The following is a 17,756-nucleotide window of genomic DNA, read 5'->3' as shown; positions in this document are numbered from 1 at the left end:
TATGAGTACCTCACCAGTATCTTTAGTGAAGATAGATGCTAATTACTCATTTGGTTCTGGCAGGGATCCTGCTTTTAATGCTTTTCACTTTCTTATTGTTTGATTATAAAAAGGGAAAGAAAGCCATTACTTACTGAGCCATTCTACGAACCACTATGAACTGACATCACTTTATAGGATTGACTTTTAGAGTCTCACCACTGGAGCAACAGGTGCCATTTCTGATATGCTGGGAGGGGTTGTTCCCTTCCTGTGATGTAATACAGCTGCACTGATTTGACTGAGGCACTCAATAGGCCCCACTGTTTACCTGTGTACAAATTATTGTGATGTCTGTGACTAGAAAACCCACTGCATCTCATATATGCAGAAATCAGTTGCCATTACTGAGGGTTGGGACATACTCTGCCTAGTGCTATAGTAGCCAGTTTCCCTCAATTTGATAGTACGGGGCTTGAACATCTACCCTTGGTCTTATATGTATCTGTATGTTTATAGCACTATGCATAATACATAAATGCATAGGGCAAACATTTTGTGTAACAAGAATTCCTCCAATTGCAGTCATGAGTGTCTGCATGTTCATTAGATTATGTGTGTCCATAGGATTGAAGTTGTTCAAAACAGGAAATCTGTGAACAGGTGGAAGAAATGCAGTAATGGCATTAGCTTCTGTGTGAATCAGACCTAGCTGAGATGAAAAAAAAGCATTAATATGCTGGATATACACATGTTCTACTCTTATATGCTTCACATGTTGAATAGCTCAGCATTGCCATTGAAAACAAGTGCCGGGTTTAAGAATGGAAAAACGTTTGAGATGCAGGAGTTCATAATAAGAGTCCCCCCCCCTTCTCAAATAAGGTTGATCAAAGGTTCCTTTGAGCTTTCTCCAACTAGATGGGGATAATGGTTTGTAGCCATTAGGACTGGGTCCTTTCAATTGTTGCTGTCAGGGACTGGGCAGAGGAGGAATGGTGGAGATCACCTCCCCATCCTGACCCTTCCAGGGAGGAGAAAAAGGAAGAGAGTATAGATTTACAACAGTGGTTTGTGAGAGTCACAGCTCAGAGGCATATGAGGGGAAAAGTTGGGAAATAATGGGAGAGGAGGAGGAGGCGGAGGTGGAAGCGGAGCAACAGCTGACTGACACAGTGTCATTTGAAAGCATCCCAGACCCTCCATCTCCCAGAACCCAGCGAGCCTTGAAAGTAGGAGAGCAAAGAGCTCAAAGACAGAAGGAATGTAGCAACACCTGCAGAAGTGATGAATGAGGAAGTGGGGTGGTGGAGATTCACTCAGGACAATGCCATTATCCAAGAGGCTGGGTTCTATGGCCTCTCTCTGTAAATATTGAATAACAAAGGATGGTAAGAAACTTTTTCTTGTCTTTACGCTTTCCTGGGCAACCAGCCAGGAGCAGCTGACGGTATCCTGACAGGGGCTTTTAAAATAGAAAAATAGGTGCCAGTATACTCACCATGAAGTTGTTACAGTAAGTGCCACACTTTTTAATAACAAAAAAAGAGGTGCCAGTACTCTGTACCCTTGGGTATCCCCTGAAAAAAAGCACTGGGTGTAGAGATGAAGAAGGGGAAGGAACAGGTTAACAATGTGTCTCCAAAAACATCATTATGGGAGTGTCAGGACTCTACACTTTTTTGAACTAGAGCTGTGTACAAATGGACTCTAGAAATTACCCACCTTATTTGTAAGTAGAGAAAACGAGGGACCCATTTCACTAAATCTCTTTGGGGAGGAGAAAGAGAAATTCTCCAACAATTTATTGGAGGTGTAACTCACTATTACCAGTGACAGTAGCAAAGCATATTTTTTTCCAGCCCCAAAGGTATTGTGGCTGCTTCTGCTGCAACGAGTGGAAGCAGCAGCAACTGCCTTAGTAGATGTGGCTTGCTGGGCATCACAAAAGCGGAGAAGAGTATTAGGAGGAAATTCGGCAAAGCAGCCTTCAGAAAAAAATCTCAGAAATTTTATCAGAAAAATGTCTTCTGTGAAATATGGCAACAGCTCTACTTTGAGCCCCTATATCAATTATTTTCACCAAATACAATTCATTCTTTTTTCATAATTCCTCACGTAAGTAACTATTCTTTTAAATTATAGCTTTTTTTGTCTTTGTTACCATATTTTAAATTGTCATGAGCTGACCCATGATAATTATTATTATTTACCGTAATTGAATTTATATAATACCCTATACCTGCAGGCTGATCGCCAAAGAATTGATGCTTTTGAATTATGGTGCTGGAGGAGACTCTTGAAAGTCCCATGGACTGCAGGAAGATCAAACCTATCCATTCTGAAGGAAATTAGCTCTGAGTGCTCACTGGAAGGACAGATCCTATCAAGGATCTCAGGCTATCATACACTTTTATAACAACAGTATCAGGGAATATGGCTAGCCCAAGATTACCCAATAAGCTTCAGGACTGAGTAGAAATTTGAACTTTGTCACTCCAGTTTCAGCTAAAGACTAGCCATTACATCAGTCTGGCTTTCACAAGATACATTAATAACATCATCTTTTGCTAAGGTGCAATTGTGGTTTCTAGGGTTTGAAAAATACAAGGCAAGACAGGGAATACTTGAATGTTCCAGAAATGTTAAAAAAAAAATGTTTGTAGCTAATGGAGTTGTTTTATGCCTTGTGTTTTTGAAGAAATATAAAGTGCATATCTGATCCAAAGCAAGATAAATTACATTAGAGACCAAGATTGCATCTTAATACATCTTGTTAAGTTGTATTAAATATTAAACTTCCTTGACAGGTGGACAAGAATAAGGACTCTTCTGTGGCTTACCCCATTGGCATTTTGTTTAAAGAAAGCTATAATTTACAGCATACATTGTAATTTAATAAATTTCAGAAAAATTACTTTCCTATAAATATCAATAAAGTGAAGAGAATATGAAAGATGAGAAGTTATAAACAAATCTATAATGGGCAGGGGAAAGGGTAGCCATAAGATTGGTCATTGGATGAAAGCAATTGATCAAATCATTTAAATGGCATCAGGAAGATCAAGTGGATAGGAATTTAATTACTTCTTTAAGAGGAGGCTAAAAGGCAAGGAAATGAAATCTTAATACCAGTTTATATGTTGGAATGACCCTGTATGGCCACTGGGTGTCATCCTTGATTCAAACGAGGAGTAAAGACCTTCCAGACACAGCATAACACCTGCAACTTCAACAGCAGTTAAATTCTACTCTATTTGATTGTATGGGATACAGCAAATTGTTCTGCATTTAAATCAGCTATAAAATGGAATACTCTGACATAGACAAATTCACTTTTGTCTCACTCCCTTATTTGGAGACCTGGAACATCCTGGTGACGTAGGAAGCAAAAAGCAGAAAAACACAAGGATGTGATTGCTCGAAATCAATACGAGGACTAATCTTAAAGTCCCAAATAAATGCTAAATACTAAGGCTAATTTTGAAGGTTTCACATTTCCCATGGTACCCAGATTTAAACTGTATTTGCTTTCCTAGATTTCCCTCCCCATTGTTTATGTTTGAGCATGGAAGGACATGAGAATTACTAGTTTATGTGACTGAAAAAAGCATGCTGTACACTGATACTACAAAATACTTGTACTACTAAGATACTCCAGCAGACATTACATTTCCATTGCTTTGTTCTGCTGTGTGTCTGTATTCCGTCTCATTTTTAGTTTTAAAGATTGCACATACAGTTCAGCAGGTGTACAAATTCACATTATTACCATTATTATGCTTTCAGAAATTATGGCAAAACATAGCCTTTTTCAGTATTTGAAATAAAGGGAATCATTGTATAAGTGGCGTTTAACCTTTTATGTCAAATAATGTTGGAAATCCATAGTTAATAGCTCCGCTCCACGGACTATACTGTCAGTCATAGTTTATTATGAATATCCAGGAAAGGTTGATCTAGAATATAAACCTAGTCAGCATATGCTACAGTTCTTTTGCTTTGCAAAGGCATGGTCTATGCAGCTTTGACTAGTTTCTTAAATGGGGAGGTACAAAAATGCCTTTCCCAGAAGGCATCAGGTCTGGCAAAACTCATACCCCTAAATGTTGTGGGCTGAAGAGATGAGGCATTGAGGTCCCAGAGCATCAATGTTTTACATAATAATGGTAAGTAAAACGGTTTTCCAAAGCTGTCTAATAATTCAAGTATGCTCCTCCTCCATCTCAGACCCATCACTTCATTCCCTATCCTCCAACTCAGGATAACAGAAATAGATCCAAGCGGTCGTTTGCTAGGCAAAAGTTATCTATGTGCAGGTGTTTTCATTTTATCGGAGCTTGTCTTTAGCTCTGAAGAGCCTTCCACATCCTCTTCAGAAGAGGAGTGCTGTTTCAGTCTTAGCATGTTACTTGGGGGACCTGGAGGGTGGATGCTCTCCTGACCACTCAGTGCTGAGGGATGAGACTCCAAAGCCTTGCTCTGTGCAATCATCTCAGCTGAAAGGTCCGATAATAAGGTGCTTTTTATCTGCTTTGAGATCCCCTGACTTAAACAAAAGAATCGAGGGGCCTTGCTTGAGACTAGACATGGGGACTCCTGTAGTATTTAACACCACAAACTCATCCTCAGATGTGGACGAGTCTAAATTTGATGGCAAAATATGTTACTCGTCGTCGTCTGAGAGTCATGTCTTGGTCAAGATGGAAGATGTGAAGGAGTTCCAGGCTCCCTCTCAAGGCCTGTGGATTTTGGACCTTCTCCAAATCTACAAAAGGCTGCAGTCTACAAAAGCTGTGCAGGAGAATTGACCACACCCTCCCTAGCTCAATTGAGCTAACACTGTAACCGTGTGTCTACTCAGCTGGAACTGGGACAGTCCACCGCCAAAGCATGTGTGTGTGTGTGTGCGCACACTACTGTTAGGAAGTGCTGCAGATCCTGAATCCTAGCTAGCACACACTCACTAGTGTTCCAACAGCAGCTACTGCTGGGCTTGATGAGAAACAAGCACACTGAGCTGTGAGAGGTAGTGGATCTTTCCTTAGATGCCTTTCCCATTGTTTTGATGCTCACCTTGCCTTCACCAGAGCAACAGAAAGGCAATTGAGGCGGGGAAGGGAAGGGGCCAGAGAGAAAGACTATAGAATTTTATTTTATTTTTTAGAACGCTGGGAGGGGGGGATGCAGAGAATTTGGCTCAGAAGCAGATGGAAATAATATTAGCCAGAAATTTAATCAAGGAAACTTTGGAAAGAACTGAGGTGGTCGTGGGGAGAGAAACAAGCACCAGTCACAGCTAAGAAGCTGACTGAGAAATTTTTAAAAATCAGGAAAGGACCAGGTGGAGAGGCTAACCTCACACACAACAAAGAAGTCAAGGAAAAGGACAAAATACACAGACCTGGGGAAGAGGACACAGACAACAGTATACCTAGATCAAATGGTCTGCTCCAAGCAAAGACAGGAAATGAACTGAGGAAAGGCAACAATTTCATTCTAAATTATAGAGTTTCTTTCCTTTGAGCAGTAGGGGGAGCTAAGTCTATTGGAAGAAATTCAACACCCAAGGGAGAAAAAACACATTACAGTACAACAAATGCTCCTAAAATAGAACGTTTCACAATTTACACTTTAGTCATCTATGTGATGGTTCTTGGATCTTTCTGTCCCAAAGAAAGCTGAAATGGCTTCCTCCTGGAGCATTTTTAAAACAGACCTGCAAATTTCAAACAAGGTTACAGGAGAGCAGTGGCTGCAAGCATTTTATACATCCAATAGAACATAATTGGCATTGCTAGTATTCTGTGAGAAGCAATAGCCTTGTAAACCCAACTATTTTTATTTCTTTAATTTGGATGATGGAAATTGCAGGGGGGGGGGTAATATTTCTGTCATGCTCCCTTTGTGCATAAATTACCAAAGACAATGTAAGAAGATCCATAAAATACATTTATACGGGACAGGAGAGGTGACAGACAAGTGAAAGAAAAACAAAGAAAATAGTTTAAAGAAGCAACAAACTTCTTGACATTTATCTCAAGCAAATCAGAATCTCCAAGAATCAGCTTGTAAATTGCTGTTATCTCCCATAATGAGTTATTCTCAATTAGAAGTACTAAAAATGATTCCAAGAATTAATCAGAATTATTCTGTCTAGACTGTTGTGAACAATACTATCTGTCTAGGCAGCCTTGCTTATAATGGAATTGTGCTTGTACCATAACTACTTTTACTCTGAGATTTAGACTTCCTAATTCTAGCTAATATCAAAATATAAACCAGCAGTGTCTTAAAACATTAGCACTAGAAAGAAATATTTACATTTGTTAAGATCTTTTAAAATATATGCTACTATTCTTAAAGAATGTGATGTACTGAAAAATATTTGTTTTCATGCAGCAAGCGTACCATCGAAGAGCACTTAATTTTCATAGATTATAAAGGCTTTGATAATGCATATCTTTGCCTAATGCTTCCTAGCTTTATAGTTGGATATAATTTTAATGAAAACATGACACTATTAAAAAGCCATTAGCCACAGAGCTGAATTTCTCTTTGATTTTGTTCACAAACCAAAGACATTAAAGATACTGTTTAAAAGAATAATTTTAAAAATCAAAACTACTCTATTAAAGCATCTATTTGACATGACTTGGGGTTACTTATTTTAAAACATTATTTTTTCACTATTAGATGTATTTAGAGCAGAAAGCAGATTCCCAGCAGATTGACATTGGCTGAACTCCTCAATGCAAAGCTGAAGTACTTTGGGATGGCTTCCCTAAACTGTGACTGATGCTACCATGCTACCAAACTGTGGAAGATTTGGCTTAACAACCCTTCCAGATATTTAGGGTGTGTGTGTGTGTACACACATGCAGTGAGCCTGCCACTTATGTGAGTGTTCGGTTCCGGGGGTCTGCATGCAAAGATAAAACTGTGAAAAGTCAGGTACCCGCAGAACCGCCCCATCCCACAATGTGGAGTCCTGCTTACTGGGGCGTGGGAAGATCGTAGGAGGGCCCTGAGAACTTCTCAAAGCTTTCCTGTGAATATCCCAGAGCCCAGAAGCGTGAAGGCATCTTCCTCAACAGGCTCTGCAATACTACCAGAGCCCTCACACTGCCTTCCCAAAGCACAGTAAGCAAGGAAAACCCACTGGTGGGAAAAATAAATAAGTGGAGAGTAGTGGGTTTCCCCCACTTGCCATTTTTTTATTTACTTATTCGTCTCCCATCATGTGTAAGGTTGCAATTGCTTAAGTAAAGCAAGCACAAGTTGTGGGCTTCCTGTACACACACACACACACACACACACACACACACACACATTTGTTCTTTGTTTACAAATTCTGCTGCCACCATAAAATCCTTAATAATATTTTATCTTGTCCACTTTATATGTAATTTATTGAAACTTATTTTTTCTTTCTTTTATTATAAACCACCCTCAGTACTGTAGTATAAGGTGATGATTGAATAATGGAATGAACATGCACAGGTGTTTTAAAATGTTAAAGAAATACGTTTGCATTTATTAAACTCTTTGTTTATATAGGGTGAGATTCAATGAAGCCCAAGTTGTCATCCACTCATGCAATGGGGCTTCTACTTCCTCTTCTCTTTGCTGAACTGCACTGCAAGTGCCTATGATCAGCTCTGGAAAGTTGGTGAACCCTCCCCTGCCCCCCCCCCGCCATTAGTGGAGAAGCAGCAGTGGCCACTCAAATATCACCAGAAATGTCCATCACCACTGCTGCTTAATGGGCGCCCCCACATGGCCCAGGTAGAAGAGGTGGTGGTGGCATGGCAACAAAATCTTCACATTTCGGACTGCACCTGCTCTCTGATTCAGTACTTAATGGAAAGATACAGGGCTGAAAAGATCTGGCAAGTTTCCTTCAGCTTCTCCTGAAGTTTGTCTTTGGGTCAGGTCATACATGTATCTCGTCTTAAGCCTTATTGTTTCCTGAGGCCAACTGCCTCCTGCTGTCACTCTCATACCTTCTGCCTTCCTTTCATCTCAACTCCTGTTCCTCTGCCTGCTACTTCCTCAGGCTCTTTTCTGCCTGAACTGTTCACAGTGCCCATGCACGCCACACATTGATCCTTAGCAATTCTGGGAATGTGCTTTTATACAATTTCAGACCTTTCACCAACAATCACTTCTATTATCGGACATCCCATTGGTTTATAACTATGAGTCAATATAAGCCAGCAGAATGTTAATTAACTAGCCTTCCATAACGTGACCTTTTGAATCCTCCTATCTTGTATAAATGCTGACAGGTTTAACTATGAACCACAAAGGCCTATAACAGCTTCCTTGTATATGCAGCAACTGACAGCAAGCTGCATATAACCTCTTACACTTACCTACTTCTAAATACAATATTACACACACACACATTTATCACCATATTACTTTTTGCTCTCCATATTTTCATAGCATTAAAAAAAGAAAAGCTATCTCAGTCTTTGTCAATTCTCCATACTATATAGTCAGTAAAACATGAGACTCTTGATCTCAGGGTCGTGGATTTGAACCTGTTATTGTGCTTCTAGCACACTCTTGCAGTTCTATCACACAGAAGCGAAAATATATTTCATGCATTTATTTATGTATAAAATAAAAATGCATTGTGGTATTCTTTCAGTGTGATCAGTCCCAGTGCCATAGTCTCAGAAAATCAAGGCTGTTTAAAACAACAAAGAATACTCAAGGAAGTAGAAGCAGTTAGTTCCTAGGAAGCTATTTTTCAAAATGAAGAATCACGAGGATGAAGGAGGTGGTTTTCTTGATTACTTGATTCCCTGGTTAAAAGAATACCGCTAAGAAATTTTGGTTTGCTGCTATGTATGACTGAGCTGATATCAATCTCCATGAAGGCAAAATAGACTGTGTGTGCGCATAAACAAAGCAAGTTATCACAATTTTGAAACAGCAATTCAAACACCATGCTTGTTTTCTCTCTTCAGATGGGTTTTATTTGTCTAAAAAAGTATTAACACTGTTACTTGTAAAGCTGTGTATTCCTGCAAAATAACACTAGCTGGCTTACAGCATCATCTTATAAATGAATGCTCAGGGGGAAAAACTTTTCTGGAAGTAAGTGTGTATAGGACTGCAGTCTTAGTATACATTTCCATTTGTAGGGTTGGGTTTAACACACAAAAATAAATGAATTGTATATGTTAGTACACACACAAATAAAAAAATGTGTTTAACAAACTCTTCATTATTAGGATTATTAGGATAGTCTTTTGAAAATGTGAAATATACTTACGTTGGTTTTACAGTCTGGGAATGTTTCTCATGAATGAAAGCACCGGCTAGACCTCCTGCTCCCGAATTGAGGTACTGTAAGATAGAAGTCAGCATTTACATATATTTTTAGTTTTATCATGCATGATAGCATAACTGACCTCTCTTTGGAAACTGCAGACTGACTTTGATTTAAGTATAATGTGAGCGAGTGTGAACCAGTAAGGAAAGTGTTCCTTAAAACAGCTTTATATTTTAAATTGCATAGCTTCTTGTAATACTGGCTAAGAGCACGTAAAGTGGTTTCTTCAGATGATGCTCCATATTAGTGGATTTCCGTTTTCCTACAATCTTGCAGAACCTTCAGCATATTTTGAAAGTGTTTCTTCATGACCATGTTTTGAATTGCCAACTGTTGAGGGCAAAGCTGTAATGAAGCAGCTTACCTAGCTTACATGTATTTAAAATGTAACACATATAACACAGGTTTATATGAAACAAATAATGAACAGTTCTCTTCAGTCTTTAACCAACTGTTCTGTTTGGCTGCTTTTGCAATATCTGTTGATTTTTAACTGTATTACAAATACTCCAGAATACTAAAGACATTCTCACCTTATAGGAACACCAGCAGGCAAAGTCAACTCCCCATTCGTGTAAATGCAGTTCTACGTTGCCTACAGCATGAGCCAGGTCAAATCCAACAAAGCAGCCCTTATGGACAAAGAAGTGATTTTAAGTTTGCTTTGTATATACAGAAATCATTATTTCCATGCAATGTAATGGTTGGAAAGCTACAAAATGGGCTGCATCTGTCTAGAAATGATGCAAGAAGCAACATGACCCTTCCACAACTATGCTCTGCACAACGCTATTGTAAGAGGACTGCTAGCTGTGGCCCGAAAAATATGTGACACAACCACCAGTATACCAAAACCACTCAATCTCAGGACTCATGAAAGCAAATGCAACTCACAACCTAGATGGGGCCTGCCTGGTGCTACAGACTTCCTGTCAGCTCTTCTGTGGTCCCAGGCTCCCTCTCCCCTCAGTCACAGAGACATAAGCAAGCAAGGGTGGGTGGGCTGGATTCACTTTGGTAGGATCAAATATTGTACATGCCTAGAACATGCTCTTTTCCTACCTGAGAATACTAGTTGTGGGAAACATACCTGAACCCCCAGCAAAGAACAACTGTACATTGATTAAACAACAGCATGACCCTTTGGGAAGTCTCAAGTATGTTGTGTGTTGGCAATGATGAACTCAGCCGCATTTACATCTGAGCAGATATGTATAGGATTGCTCTGCCATCTACTATAGTTCCATACTATGGAAATAAGCTGCCCACAACTGGAAGCAAGTGAAAAAGCAGGTTCTCAAAATCTACTGAGGATTTCTGAGGGAAGGCAGGCTCTACAGGGCCTTACTTGCATTTTGATGTGAAACTCCAAGAAAATACTAGAAATGAACTATGTAAGCATGCATAGAAATTACCACTTGATGGCAGCATTTTTAAAGTAAAGAATAATACAAAAATTAGTATTATAAAGCTGCAGTATTCATGAAACTGAAGAAAAACGATGGCACATTTTGTGCACGGACTACAAATTAAAGAATATTTTACTTTTTTTTTAAAGGTCTCTTTATAAGCAAGGTGTGAAGATGAATAGCGAGGGCATAAATTCCCGTATCTTTACCTAAAAATAACACAAAAGCTTGAGACTATTGAGTTCTTTCTTATGCTCCATCTAAATTATTAAAACAATACTTCGGTATATTAAATCTCCTCTAAACTATGTAGCTCTCAGAAAGTAATTGCATTTATAAGTGTGATGTGCTAATTCTAATGAAGCCACTAATGAGGCTGTCAGCCTATAAAATTCTTTCAAAATGAAGGGATGAACTTGTAGGCCTCATCACTTGTCAAATGTAGCTAGAAATGATGGATTTTAAAAAACTATATAAGGGGTGGGCAAAAGGGAGACAATATTCTATTGACAGGTTGCTAAGATTCTTGCAAAGAATCTGGACAGGGCAAGCATGATTTGAACTGGAAAGACATTTTGTATGTGATTTTGCAAGAAGGTGTACTCAGGAGGATAACCTAATGAAAGTTAATTATGGCTTGACTATGGATAGAAGCTGAGTATGCGTTACACATTTAAAACATGTTGGTGCGAAATTACGAGGGTCAGATAAAGGCAGATATCATCTTGTGACTAGGTAACATACTGACTGAAAGTACTTGTTCTTCCTCTTTCACAGCTTCTCATCATATGCAACTATGTAAATGAATCATCACACATAACATCACAGCAAACAAGACTTCTTTTCAATAGAGTTAGTACAGTGACCTGTTTCACTGCTTCAGAAGTAAGGCTTGCACAGAAGCAAGCTCTCTGTTTACAGCTATAATTTAAACTAACAGAAGCTTGTAGCCAATGCAGTGCTGAGTGTCCCCTCAGCACAAGGATTTACACTTGTGCAACAAGACTTTCTCTCCCTCTCCTACGCCCCACACAAACTGCTCCCTCCCAAAATCTGCTCCAGAGGGTTTGGGGAAACCCCAGTACAGTGGTACCTCGGGTTACATACGCTTCAGGTTACATACCAGAGGGTTTGGGGAAACCCCAGTACAGTGGTACCTCGGGTTACATACGCTTCAGGTTACATACCAGAGGGTTTGGGGAAACCCCAGTACAGTGGTACCTCGGGTTACATACGCTTCAGGTTACATACCAGAGGGTTTGGGGAAACCCCAGTACAGTGGTACCTCGGGTTACATACGCTTCAGGTTACATACCAGAGGGTTTGGGGAAACCCCAGTACAGTGGTACCTCGGGTTACATACGCTTCAGGTTACATACCAGAGGGTTTGGGGAAACCCCAGTACAGTGGTACCTTGGGTTACATACGCTTCAGGTTACATACGCTTCAGGTTACAGACTCCGATAACCCAGAAATAGTGCTCCAGGTTAAGAACTTTGCTTCAGAAATCGTGCTCCGGCGGCGCGGCGGCAGCGGGAGGCCCCATTAGCTAAAGCGGTGCTTCAGGTTAAGAACAGTTTCAGGTTAAGAACGGACCTCCAGAACGAATTAAGTACTTATCCGAGGTACCACTGTACAGTTACAGGGGGTGTAAGGGGCCAGGTAGAAGGGGAAATCCTATTACACAAGTGTAAATCCTTGTGCTGACAGAACGCTTACTTGGTGCTGCGTTAGATGCAAGTCACACAATTCTAGCCCAACTGCACTGGCTGCCAATTAGACTCTGGGCCCAATTCAAAGTGCTGCTTTTGACCTATAGAACATTAAATGGCTTAGGATATTAATATCTCAAGGACCGGCTTTCCGAATAAGACCTGACCCAGATGCTGCAATAATCCTTAGAGGCGTGGAGGGCAGCAATACAAGAAAGGGCCTTTTATGCAGTGGCTCCCCATTTGTGGAATGCTCTCCCCAGGGTGGCTCGCCGGGAGACTTCATTTCATATCTTTATGTGCCAGGCATAAAGTTTATCTATAACTAGGCCTTTGACTAAGTGAACATTTCATGGCCTTTTAAATGTGTTTGTGGGAAGGGGTTTTTGGTTGGTTGGTTTTCTTATTATGTATTTTGTGTGATAATCCAGAACTTAACGGGTTAAGTTGTTCTGGGTGTGCGTCACATTCCGACGTCAGCTTTTAGAAGCTGGGAGGAGTCAACCACTTTCTCTGGGTCTTTGAGAGAGAAAGACGTGCCTTTGCTATGGCTGAAAGAAGTCCTGGATTCTGTTGTTGAAATGTTTCAATAAACAACTGTAAATGGACTTAAGTGCTCTCTGAGTTTATCTGAAGCTAGGCGACAGTCTTTTACCGCTGTGTTTTACTCTGCACGACGTGACCAAGACAGTAGCAGAAGTGCACAGTTCGTGAGGAAGCGTGCCGGACCGTGGTAAAGGGTTAATTGGCGATCGTAAACCAATTAGACGGTCACGTATCCAATCAATCAATATCGCACAGGTTATGGAGGTCAATCACCGCTCGTAAAGCTGTCGCTGGAGGCTGCCGGAATGCTTTGAAGTCAGCGTTCTGAGGCAAGCCGGAGGCAAGCGGCTGGCTGAAAGACGCAAAAGTTTGCCTGGTGCTACAAAGCAGAGCTGCTGAGAGAGCTGGAAGCTAAGAGCAGCTGGGGATCGTTTCTCCACGAAAGGAAGAGCCGAAGCAGCTGGTACGGAGTAAGTACAGCTTAAGGGGCACCTTGGGAGAACGGGAGAATGGCAGCCAGCCAGGTCCTTGAGGAAATCCCCTTGGAAAAGCTAACTTTAACAAGTTGGCAAACCTGGAGCAAAAGAGTACAGGGGTGGTTCCTGGTTGCAGGGCTTTGGGAAGTAAGCCAGAGAGAGCCACCACCCCTCAGTCAAGAAGCAGAAGAGGCTGGCGTTGCAGGCTGTGAGGCTGCGTTGCCTGAAGATAGCCAGCAGAGACTGCAAAGAGAGCTTGAGATGCTCAGAGCATGCGTTCATGCATCGCTGAGGCCCCACTTGGAGGGTGTAAAATCAGCGAGGGCTGCCTGGGATGTGCTGCGTAGTTTGTGTGAAGCTTCGGCAGGAGGCCAGGGCCCTGGAGACGCTGGACAAGTAGCCCCTGTTCCTGAATCAGCCTCAAGGAGCGCTGGTGAGCAGATCGGAGGGGCGAAGAGTTCCAAAGGCAAGTTTAAAGAACTTTCCACTAGAAGTGCTGAAGTGGAAGGGAGCTTCAGAGGGGGCGAGGCTGGTGGGAGGCGCCGTTCCAGAAGAAGGAAGGCCAGGCCAGCAGGGAGGAGCCCCGGGCAGTGTTTTTCCACTGGAGCTGAACGTTTGCGTCGCAATTGCCCCCACCGGAGCAGAGAATCAAAGCAGGATGTTGCCAAGGACACTTCCCATGGGAACCAGCCGGGTTTCCATGGCAACAAGCCTGGCCAGGCGGGCAGGCGGGGAAGTGGACGTGCCAAACGCGAAGAGGAGCCTTATCAGCTCTCTGCAAGCATGGCTTTGTTTGAGAACAGCTGTGTGAGGAACACTGAGCTGAGCTTTGTTATTGACTCAGCAGCTAACCGCAACATGGTTCCAGAGACACCTGCAGTCAAGATGTGGAATTGCAAAGCAGTTTCCACGGGACAGACTGTTTTATTCGCAGATGGACAAAGAAGAAATGTAACTAACTGTGCTACATTGTTCCTTTCTGTTTTGCAGGAGCAGATCGAAGTGTGCACCATCCCAGAGATGCCTCACTGTCTTTTGTCTGTGCCTTATTTGTTAAATAAGGGGTTCAAAGTTTGTTTTGAAAATGCTGTCTGTACAATCTCCAAGGAAGGGAGGATACTTGCCAAGGTCAAGAAGGGGCAGAATGATCTTTTCATTCTTAAAACGTCTCTTGGGGGTGAGGGGAAGGTTGAGAAAGCACAAGCGTTGCGTGCTACAGTTCCCAATCAGCGTACTATAATTCCCGCTCATGTCACATGTGCTTGCGTATGACATCAGAGAACAATTCATGGGTCGGTAGAAGACTTGCAGACTCTACCTGAGGTTGCCAAGGGGTGTAGAATTAAAAATTGTGGAAGTGCCATTAATTGTGACACTTGCAGACAGGGAAAGGTAAAAGGGTGCAGTTACCCAAAGGTGGAAAGGGTAACCACTAAACCCTTTGAGCTGGTACACATAGATCTGTTCGGTCCAGTCAAGGAACAGAGTCTGGGAGGGGCCAGGTTTCTGCTAACGATTCAAGACAGTTTTTCGCAGAACACCTGGAGTTTTGTTCTCAAGTCCAAGGAGGATGCAGCACAGCTGATCAGGAGCTGGATTGAGGAGGTAGAACAGAGGTTCTCCACCAGGGTGAGAGCAGTCATCAGTGACAGAAATGCTAAGTACACTGGTTCTGCTTTGCAGAAGTTCTTTCACAAGAAAGGGATACGTCACACAGTTACTGATCCCCAGCAGAGGGGGGTGGCAGAGCTTAGAAGTGAAGCTCTGGTTAAGGCTGCACAGGTGATGCTCTCAGAGTCTGGGTTACCTCCTAAGTTTTGGCTGGAGGCAACCAGATGCGCGTGCTTCACCTGGAATCGTGTCTACAATTCACTGGTAGGTGACACACCGTTTTCTTTGTTGCATGGCAGGAAACCTCAGGTTCATTTTCTGCGCAAGTTTGGATCACCTGCATCTGTGCCGGTGCCTGAGGCTTTGCGAGGGCCAGATGGATCCAAGTTCCAGAAAATGATCTTCTGTGGGTATGAACCAGCAGCATGTGCATGGAGATTTGCTTACCCGTCAGGTGATCAGAGTAAAGTGCTGATCAGTAAACACGCTGAATTCTTTGAGCAGGATGAAAGGCCAAAGATTGTTGTCCAGCGTGATGTTCTTTCAGAATGTCTCTCTGATCCAGAGGACAGTTCTGATGAGGAGGAAGGAGAGGCTGAATCTGCTGATGACGACCAGGTCACTGACCAGGGTCAAGAGCAGGATGGGGCATCTCCACAAGTTGTTAAAAGAGAGCCCAAGAGTGAGCCTAGTTCCCCTGTGAGTGTAATGGAAAGGATTCAAAGACGCTTCAAGTCAGAGGGGGAATCCCGTGATGCTGTGGACACACCTGCTGACCACAGTGAGTCAGAGGAAACACCTGAGTTTGTACCTAGGCGGTCCAGTTGCACAACAAAGGGTATTCCACCTGAGAGGTACCAGGCCACAGGTGCATGGGTAAGTTTCGCACAGTGCGATTCTGAGAGTTGTGAGGTGGTTCCACAGTTGCCTAACAGGGACGCCAGGAGAGGGCGCAAAGCATTGGGGAAGGGATTGATCTCACAGAGTTTTGCTGAGGATGTTCCACAGGTCCTGTCAGAATCCGACGCAAGAGGGGGTGTGATAATCCAGAACTTAACGGGTTAAGTTGTTCTGGGTGTGCGTCACATTCCGACGTCAGCTTTTAGAAGCTGGGAGGAGTCAACCACTTTCTCTGGGTCTTTGAGAGAGAAAGACGTGCCTTTGCTATGGCTGAAAGAAGTCCTGGATTCTGTTGTTGAAATGTTTCAATAAACAACTGTAAATGGACTTAAGTGCTCTCTGAGTTTATCTGAAGCTAGGCGACAGTCTTTTACCGCTGTGTTTTACTCTGCACGACGTGACCAAGACGGTAGCAGAAGTGCGCAGTTCGTGAGGAAGCGTGCCGGACCGTGGTAAAGGGTTAATTGGCGATCGTAAACCAATTAGACGGTCACGTATCCAATCAATCAATATCGCACATTTTGCATTCTCATTTTGTATTTTTATATTGTGCTCTGCGCTGTGATCCTTAGCAGAAGGGCAGTATACAAAGGTAATAAACAAAATAATAAAAAATAATGCTAAACCATAGTTTAGCACTATGCGAAGGGACAGAAGTAAGGCTTGCACAGATGCAAGCTCTTTGCATACAGCTATAATTTAAACTAACCAGAGTTTAGCATTAAACCCAATCTGGCTATATGCATGGTAAGGAGAAAGTGGATAAAGAAAAGCTTTTCTGCCTCTCACATAACACTAGAACTTGGGGCCATCCAATGAACCTGAATGCTGGAATATTCGGGACAGGCAGAAATAAAGTACTTCTTCACACCATGCATACTGTGGAATTCATTCAGAATCTTCCCTCACTCTAAACCTGCCCCCTGATATTGAACTCAGTTGCTTCAGAGTAAGTCCAGATCTGACCATCAAGTGAGAAGTCAGCTGAGAGCACAGATCAATAGTTCTTACATATATACTTTCTTATCAAGATCCATGTTCCAAAGTCTATTATATACTGGAAAGCTTAGCTGAACTCTCCAGCAGTAGTTAAGGTTTCATTTGCTGAGCTTCTCTTGCTACCATTACCATTTTGCCAACATAGGTTATTGCAGGACTATGCAATATGCATAGTATATGCAATATTCAATGTATATGTATAAATACTATAAAAGCACAACCTCATAAGAATACTGCAATATACTCTGCTCCTAAAAGAAGAAAATCCCTTTGAATAAAACAGTTACACAAAAAGGACTGGTTTGGGGACGACTTATAAAAGGCTTTATGCATTGGAAAGATGAAATGGCTTGTATTGCATGGGTGAAAACATATTAATGCCTCCACAAAAATCCAAAACATCATAATATTCAAGCAGTGACTCTCCAAGACAGTTAGCTGTCTGAAGTGGTAATCTTATATACACTTCTTTGTCTCATTTAGCATGTGGCATTTACTTCCAAGTAAACAGTCACAGAAGCATTATGTACTTAAGAAAAACTGAGGTGAGGCGATGTCACAAATTACAATAACATCACCTAGCTTCTATTCATGAATACCAATACAGAAAAGTTGCAGCAAAAACCTCATTGTCCTTTTCAGTATTTTTATCATGTGCCAATGATAAAAGTGTGATTTAGCTATCTGGACACAAATCAATTGATAAGATGCAATGGAGACACTGTGGTCTAGACTTCTTTCCAAATATAGATTTCATTCCAAATATACCCTTATA

At 41.8% G+C, this 17,756-nt stretch overlaps 1 protein-coding gene across 6 annotated transcripts in view; it reads right to left on the bottom strand.

The window, feature by feature from the left end:
* KYNU (kynureninase) overlaps positions 1–17,756 on the bottom strand; it is a 92,962-nt gene that overhangs the window by 27,430 nt on the left and 47,776 nt on the right. For 5 of the 6 annotated variants that reach the window (XM_081929500.1, XM_081929498.1, XM_081929496.1 and 2 more), the window contains 2 exons: positions 9,862–9,960; positions 9,269–9,342 (listed from right to left, as the gene is read on the bottom strand). In XM_081929500.1, the coding sequence (XP_081785626.1) occupies positions 9,269–9,342; positions 9,862–9,960 (173 nt within the window). The remainder of the gene's footprint in view (positions 1–9,268; positions 9,343–9,861; positions 9,961–17,756) is intronic. The other variant, XM_081929499.1, reaches the window with a different exon arrangement.

Source organism: Podarcis melisellensis (assembly GCF_964234715.1).
Source record: "Podarcis melisellensis genome assembly, chromosome: 1".
NCBI lineage: Eukaryota > Metazoa > Chordata > Lepidosauria > Squamata > Lacertidae > Podarcis > Podarcis melisellensis.
This window is presented reverse-complemented; position numbering and strand designations above follow the sequence as displayed.